General features: G+C 39.2%; 1 protein-coding gene across 1 annotated transcript in view; it reads right to left on the reverse strand.

Moving 5' to 3' along the window:
* The window catches only part of DPP3 (dipeptidyl peptidase 3), a gene marked incomplete in the record, with an annotated part of 784135 nt that overhangs the window by 301960 nt on the left and 473142 nt on the right, over positions 1–9033 (reverse strand). Inside the window, 1 exon segment of the mRNA XM_044078218.1 lies at positions 6319–6513. Within this exon segment, the coding sequence (XP_043934153.1) occupies positions 6319–6513 (195 nt within the window).

Raw genomic sequence — 9033 nt, forward strand, 5'->3', positions numbered from 1 at the left:
ACTCCGCCCAACACTTAATAGTGCGTTTGTTGAATCTAGCACAAAAACGGCAGGCCGAGACGTCGTGGTCTGGGCCTAAGCAAGGTATACAGAAAGAGTGGAAATCCTTATGCGGTATTTGCTTCCCACATGAAATGCAATTATTAACTTTGTCTGACATCGGTCTGAGGCAAGGAAAGTTTCCCCAACGGGGTACTTAGCTTTCAAGAAGACTTCGGCTGAAATACTTTCGTAAATCTCAGGAGCTGGCCGACCGGCACTTGCAAACTGCTTCTGCTTCGGGCACCGCGCGGCAAGAAAGACTGAAGAAAATGGCGTTGGCTGCCTCTTTTATACCTCTGCCGCACTGACATCAGGGAAGAAGCGACGACAACAGACGCCGGACCTAGACTTTGGAATTCGGCCAACCGAGGACCCGCCTGACGGCAGGATAACCCATCTGTTATGACTGCAGCTGTACGCACGATGAACAGCCCAAGAGTCTTTTTTTTCAATAAACATCTTTATTAAATGATCACGTATGACATAGGCAATCTTACATTTATATAAATGAAAAACAAAACACTGATACCACTTTAGCTGCAAAGATTATACCTCACAGACAACATTGAAACAACTGTAGATGCAAACATTATACATCACTTATAATCTAGCCAGTCATTGCCAGTTAAGCATTAAATGGCTCATTCAAATCCTGCCTCTTAAACTTGTTACTTCTCTGTATATATTGTTCCACAATTCCCATTTTCTATGTAGTTTGCTCCGACCCTTTTCTAAAGATCCATCTTGAGTGATCCTTAAACTGGGAAGGGACAGGGAAAGACGAAGAGATACAGGAACCTAGTTCAGAAAAGGGGGAAGCAAACAGATAGAACCTGGCTTGTATTGAAAACAAGGTTTCTGAGAAGTGGAAGTCTGTTTATATATGTGTCCAAATAGCTTTAAGCTAACTGAACCAGCAGGATGAGCTCTGAGCTCAACAGACCTTAAGAGATTTTAATTTTTCACCAAATTCAGTGTTTTTATGTTCTATACACTGGTGGGTACCCTGTGCATGAAGATAGGTCTGAAGATCTGTTGCTGGGTCCTGGTATCAGCAGCTTCTTGTGGTCCCTCCAAGTCCAACACTAATTTTTTGTCCTAGCACCTGGAAGCTCCTATGAGCAGAGCAGTACCCCAAGGTTCTCCCTTGCGTGCATCTTGTAATGATACCACCAAACCAATTTAGATGCATGTCCAAATAGCTTTAAGCTAATTGAACCAGCAGGTCTAGCTCCGAGCTCAACATAAATTTTAACAGATTTTTATTTTTCAAAATGCTGCAAAAGAAAGATTCTCCTGTACAATTCAAAGAAAAATGACATGGTGACTCTTGGTTCTCCTTCAAATAAGATTCTCCTTTACTGTGCAATCGCCATGTCATTTTTTTTTTCTTTGATTGTACAGGAGAATCTTAAGATCTATGTTAAGCTCTGAGCTTGACCTGCTGGTTCGATTAGCTTAAAGCTATTCGGACACATCAAAATTGGTTTGGTGGTATCAGTACAAGATACACGGAAGGGAAAGCCTTGGGTACTGCTCTGATCATAGGAGCTTCCAGGTGCTGGGATAAAACACTTGTGTTGGAAGACTGCAAAAAGCTGCTAACCCAAGACCCAGCAACGATCTTCGGACCTATCTTCATGCACAGGGTACCCATGAGCGTATAGAATATAGAAACACTGAATCTGGAGAGTAAGAAAAATAAAACTCTCTTAAGATCTGTTAAGCTTGGAGGCTGACCTGCTGGTTCGAGAAGCGCTAAAGTATACCTGGTCTTATAAGACTGGTAGTTAATAGCACAAAAGTCCAAAGCGGCAGCAGTATATACCTCCTTACCCAGCAATTCCATAACTCTACTCTCCTTGTATGAAGGAAGAAGTTTAGTAGAAGGCAAAAACTTAGAGGGTTTGTCAGAAGAGCCAGACTCTGCAGAAGGGTCAGCAGAGGGACATTTGTAGAGAAACCTATACTCCTTGGGCACTTTATAAAATCTGTCAGTCTTCTTAGGGGCTGGAGGTTGAGAATCCGGTGCCACAGAAGCTGCTGAAAAGGCATCCAAAAGGGTAGCCAAGACAGGAGGGACAGCAGAGAGCTTAGGGGACTCCATCTAGAGGAGATCATACCTATTTTTAATGTCAGAAACTGGAGAACAATCCCATTTTAAAAAAGTCCATCATACGAGAAATACTGTCCCCAAAGAACAGTTCTTCAAAGGGAGGGTCCGGACTAACAGAGTCTTCCTCCTCAGAACCATAATCCAAGGGAGAAGGGATCCGAGAGGAATATGCCAAAAATTCTTTTCCAAAATCCAAGTCATCAGTGCAGTCCAGCTCTGAGCCTTTTGAGTGTGGTAGAGAACCAAGGGGCAGCAGGCACAAAAAACTCCTTGGGGAAGCTTCAAGGCCATCACTGCATTTAATAATCCCTGGGTAAAATGCTGCCATTCACGCTGGGGAACTTTGGGGCAGGGGAAACTAGCTTGTTTTTTTCTTTTGGAGGATGTTTTCCAGAACACTCCAGGGAGTTCAGACCTTTGCCTACATTCAACAAAAGTAGTAGGAATCTCCTCCTGTATCTGCAGAATCCCCCTCGGACCCTCTGAAATGATCAGCAAAGGTTCCCTCTCAACATCAAGAAAAGACGTCTGCAGAGCCTTGAAGGACTTGGGAGAAGCTGAATCCATGCCGACCTCTGATATGGTCGCGGCAGAGGAATCCAATGTAACAACTGGTTAATCCTCTGGGCTTTCACCAGAGTCAGATATGTCCACGGGAGGTGGGACAGCAGCTGATTCAGACCAGATTCTTTTGGCCATTTTCTTGGCAAGCGGCTGACCTTTGGGGTGGGAAGATTCTGCCACAACACCCTTTGCCAACAACTTAAGACGTTGGTTCTCCAGGTAACTGGACAATGAGGACAGATGACTACATAGGGTGTAAGGAACAAATGCTTGGCAGATAGAACCCTTCATATGGTCGTGAAAAGCACCCAAACAGAAGAGACACTGCTCATGATGATCCTTATGGGGAATCTGCCTCCCACACTGACCTGTTCCCTTCCAGGATGACATGTAAACCCACAACACTGAAAAAGGTGCAAACCCACAACACTGAAAAAAGTGTTTCTGCTTACCTTTTCTTCCAACAGGGCACTTGTCTGAAACATGGCTCAGTAACCAGAAAAGTAGGAGCATTCAGACCGATGATCAATGATGGTGTCTGGACTGGCGGCAAAGAAATTCTGAGTTATGTACATCCGTAAATCACCTTTATGCCCTATGCCTTCAACAGGGAGCATACGTGTGATGTACGGTGTCTATAAAACCCTAAAGTGTTGGTATACTGAACAGAAGTTGGTTTACCCAAGGCAGGGAATCCCTTTAGTGAAGAATAGTGCAAAAGTGATATGGAAGGACATCGTCAAATACGGGAAAATGAATGTGACTATCTGAGTACACTATGCTCCCAGTGCCAGAAGCCCAGAAAGTGGAATTTCAAAAGAAGAGATAATATCCATACTTGTGTAATATAGTGCAAAGCTTTAGAATTTCTTTATTTTTCATGGTGCTTTTCATTACATTGCAGCACTCTTCACAAAATTAGGTGAAGAACTACTTCTGGGTAAAAGGGGAGGACAAAAAAAAGTCAATTTAGAGTATTTTGTAAGACAGAGAGAGAGCGAGAGAGAGACAGAGATCATCTTTAAATATTTTATATTATAATTTCTGTCAGTTTTAAAAAAGTCCTCAGTATTCTGAATTTCTTCAAAGTTTGCTAATATTTATATCAAATCCTGCCATCTTAAAAAACATTCTGAATAAATGTCTGAACACTTTAAAGTTAAACCCTGATAACTGCATGGGTGTAAAAGTAAACCCCATAGCAACAGGACAGACAAATCTAGTAGCTATACTCCCCCCAGGGGTGTTAGGCTGGGGCTTTATATGGTCACCTGTGTAAGTATGAACCTCCAGGAATGGAAGTGCTTGAATGAATCATACTGGTGGCCTCTCTATGATCTCTTTCACAGCCATATCTACACGTAAGAGACTGTGGCTTTCTATTGGAATAAAAACTCATCACCAGACATGATTTAAAAGCCATCACAAAAGCAGCCAACTTGAAAAGTGATGCGCAGTTAGGCAGAGAACTGACCTCTTACTCCCTTATCCCGAACCTTCCTGGCTACTGCTTTGGATCATGAGAGTGGTCATTTGGTCATTCTCTCTACTCTGGATGCACTCAGTCATTGCCAGCCTATAGGTACAGACACAGACATAGCAGGGTTGAAAACGCAGTACTGATGGAATGCCTGCACAGCTTTAGAGTTCTTATGTAGCTCTTCGTATGTGATCTGATGACAAAAAGGAAAATTGGAAGTTTTTTTTTCACTTCCTAGGCACTGAACAAAGGAACCTTCCAATGATTCATGTTAAGAAGAATTCAGAGCTGCAAGAGTTTCATACAATTGGGAGCTGGGGAGTATAAGGCTGTGTACCTTCTCCTGGTTCAGTGGGACACTGCAGCACATAAAACTGGGGATTATAAGGCTGTGTATCCCCCTCCTAGTACAGTGGGACACCAGTGCACATAACATTGGGGAGTATAAGTCTGGTACCCTCTTCTAGCACAGTGGGACACTAGTACACATACAGTTGGGGTGTATAAGGCTGTGTACACTCTCCTAGTACAGTGGAACACTAGAGCACATCTGTGCATGCCCCTTAGGTACAGCAGGTTAAGATTGCAGAATAACTGGCATGACAGGGCCTTCACAGAGGAGATCTCAGCTGTATCCCCATTGTAGAGGTTTGTTGTGAAGAATAATCTACTATAATGTAACTGGCACATGATCAGCAAATTATATTTCAGTTCGACTAGATACTTACCTGAACAAATACGAAGTGTTTTAGAGGTAATCTACCTTTCAGTATGCCAACACCCCTTCACCTTTCTTTTGAAAAGAGATATTTACTTTGTTTCATTCATTGTTCCATGTTTTCAACCTTAATACAGTCTGTTGTCCTGTTCATTCCATCAGCTAATCACATTTCAAAGCCTTATGTGCATCATATCAAATTATCTATGATTCTTCTATAACACAAGGCAAAGCCTCAGCCTATTTAACTTGTCTTTAACTTGCAAACCCGTAATCCTCTCCGTGGTTATCCTTTAGTAAAACCTGTTCTTGCTAATCGCGTTCCTTATATAGGAAGACCAGATAATGCTTCACACACAGCTCAAAGTTATATTCAAGCAATGTGACAACTAAACTCCTTCAGTTTTGTATTACATATAATTCAGATGAAAGTGTTACAAAGATCTTCAATATAGGCGTTCATAATCAGTACATCATTTAGTAAAACACCATAATTCTACTGTGCCTCTAAACATCTGATAAAGTAACTCCCAGACAGTAAAACATTTTTAAAGTGATACAATATAATGGCAGAATATTTGTCTATGTTAACCTATAACATTTTCCAAAGACCACAAATGAATAAATCTAAAATGTTAAGAAGGTTTTGGCATTTTCTCTGGTGTTACCCACATCTCAGTTTTAGGTCTTTAACATACTTTAGAAAAAATACTTGCCCATCTCTAGATGACTGGAATGGGCCCAGATTACAGTCCTCAGAAAACCACAGTCAAGACTTGCCTATCGCACGCACACACACTCGCGCACACACTCGCGCACACACTCGCGCACACACTCACATACTCACACACACACACACACACACACACCTAATTTACAGCATCCAATCCAGCTAATGCATGTCTTTAGAATGTGGGAGGAAACTGGAGCACCTGGATGAAATCTATGCAGCTGCATGGGAGGACATGCAGACTCCGCAGAGAAGGCACCACAGCCAAGAATAAAACTGGTGAAACCCCTGCTGTGAGGCAACAATACTAACTTGCTGCACCACTGTGGCCGCCAAGCATTACAACTGTGAGGCCATTACTTCTTGCCCTTTTGGCAGTGGTCTAAAACTAAGACAAACTGTTTTATGTATACATCACTGGGTTCATCAAAAAATCAGAATTCTTAAGTGATCCAGCAAATGATCTACAACTACCTTCACCATTAAATTTTGAAAGAAACACATACAGAAAAATTTGAACAACTGAAGACTCACTGAACCATAATTTCAGATTTTTTTTCATAAGTTGGTCCATGATTTTAACTTTGGTCAAATATTTTTAAAAGATACCACCCATCATATCTTCTGCTGTTTCAGAAGTCACCCCTTTAAATACTGGCCTTACTTACAGTTAGGAATGTTAATGCCCACAGGGATTCCACTTCCTGAAAACGTCAATATATCCAAGGAGGTGAAATCAGGCTTCAAGAACTGGTCCTTTTCAAAGTCATTTGGCCACGGTAGTTCTGAAAGAAGATGTTCTGCTGAAGAAACGAGGTTTCCAAACTTGGCACTCATTGCTTTATTTACCACTGCCACAAAGCCTAGGATAAGAAGAAAGTGAAACGGCAAGGTGATGCACGCAAGTACAATGCACTTTGTTATACATACACACAAGTCAAAAAGTTTGACCAGTATCTTGCAAGAGACATTCACACAAGAACAAGGTAAAGAATAAATAAAGCCAGAAAGGGTTACATTTTTTTACCGTGCATTTCCATAATCCTGTTTAGTGAAGTACAGAAATGGATTCATTAACTGATATTAGTATGGTGACCCATAATACCCTTTTCTTTTCAAATCCTTTTCTAAGTTTGTTTCACAGTCACCTGGCTCTTTTTGGATGAATTCTTTATCTGTAAATCATCCTATCAGAGGCAGAGATCAAACCACGACAGAATTCTCAAATGTTATTTTGCTGACCACGAACATCCAACCATCAAAGTCCGTTTACTGTATAAACCACTGGAGAAAAGCTTCACTACAGTAAAATACACATGCTACAGAATATATAATACAGTGCCAATCATATATAAAATCAATAAGTCAAAACCCAAGCAATCACAGTGGTATCCCCGAAGTCTCAAACAACCCACTAAACAAGTATAGTGGGTTCAAAAACAAAACAGTGTAAGAAACTTTTCTGTGTGGAAGATTTTCAATCCATATATATCTAGTTAATCACTGTATATTAATCAGATCAGATGATGGTAACAGAAGTAGCAAACCTAAACTCATCCTAAGTTACTTTCGAATACTTAAATCTGTACAATAATTCAAATGATATATTACATATTATATATTTTTTATTATTTTTTTGACTTGGGACGAGTTTAAGTTCGCTACTTCTGCTACCATTATCTGATCGGATTAATATACAGTCATTAACTAGATATATATGGATTGAAAATCTTCCACACAGAAGTTTCTTACACTGTTTTAAAATCAATAAGTACAAACGGTTAGGAAAATTCTCATTTTAACTCTTCTTTAACATCAGTAAATGATGTTTTCAACAGGGGCATGTGAGAAGTAGCATCTTAAATATTTTAGAAGAAAGGGTGTAATATAATATATATATATATATATATATATATATATATATATATATATATATATATATATATATATATATATATATATATATATATATATATATATATATATATATATATATATATATATATATATATATATATATATATATATATATATATATAAAGAGAGAGAGTGTGTGTTAAAGGGGTAATGAAAGCCAAGAGGTATTTTAACACTGTATACAAAATGAAATGAAGAAATCTATCAAAGAAGACAAAGAGCTAAGAAAGTATTAAGATGAGGTGTGCAATAATCTCGCAGCTATGGCATCTTCTCTTTGCAAGATAATCAAAGAGAGCTGCAGAAAGGGATAATGCAGTAGGGACTTTTGGATGGAAATTCCGTTACAAAATTGGTGGTCAGTTTCCTGGGGTTATCTAGGACTGGAAGAGCAGCTTGGATAATTGACTGGTTGAGGTGTAGCTACTCTAACATAATGGATATTTGCATTTTTATATTTACTCACCATAACAGCTTATTTCCAAAGAGGTCTTTTGCAGTGGCTAAATGCTGAAATATTTTTGTCTCTGGTAGGTCCAGTATGATATAATTCAGAACTGAGTGTAGCATCCTTGCTTAATATCTGCCTGTAGCCACAGCAATTCTAGTCATTGTGCTTCCCAGTTTGAACTACATGAACGCAGCTCGCAAAACCTGAAAGACACAGGCAACATTAAAATGCACTTACCTGAGTGACATGGAAATCTTGAGGAAGACCAACCTTTCACTGAAATGGCAAAATGACTTTTACACATCACTGCTGCTGTACAATCAACTAAGTTGCATGTGGGCTTTCTCTTTAGGAACTTCTACCTCTGTAAAATCTTAGAATGTATAACTGTTAACTACTGTTTGTGTATAAATTTAACTACTCTGTGTTTAACTGGAACTTTGTATACTGCAATGTAAGCAAATGGAGCTTTTCTCTCTGGACCTCCGTTGAAAATGGGTATTACCCAGTCGGACTCTCCTGGTAAACAAAGACAAATAAAAAATGCTAGATAGATGGGGGATCCAGACACAGAAGGATTTAGGAAGGATAAGATGCTACTCACTACAGAATGCCTGAATGCAGATCAACTGATAGGGTGAATACAGAAAATTATAATTAAATAACAGGTTTTACAAGGAAATTATACTTCATAGGCATCCCATACTTCGATCCTGGACCTCTTAGAATTGATTAAGTCTCCCAAAAATAGAAGAATTCAGCCACAGATATTCATTGAGCTTATTTGCTTTTCAACACATTGGGTTTACTTGGTTATTACTGGATTTTTATTGCCACTGACATGACCATTGGTCAGCCTCTGTAAAGTCTTAGAATGTATAAATGTAACTACTGTTCTTGTATAAATGTAAACTTTTCCTGGTACAACTTAATCTTTGCAATGCATATATACATTTTTATATATGTATATATATATATATATATATATATATATATATATATATATATATATATA

Source organism: Protopterus annectens, chromosome 7.part0, assembly GCF_019279795.1.
Source record: "Protopterus annectens isolate FY-2018-M chromosome 7.part0, PAN1.0, whole genome shotgun sequence".
Taxonomy (NCBI): Eukaryota; Metazoa; Chordata; order Ceratodontiformes; family Protopteridae; genus Protopterus; species Protopterus annectens.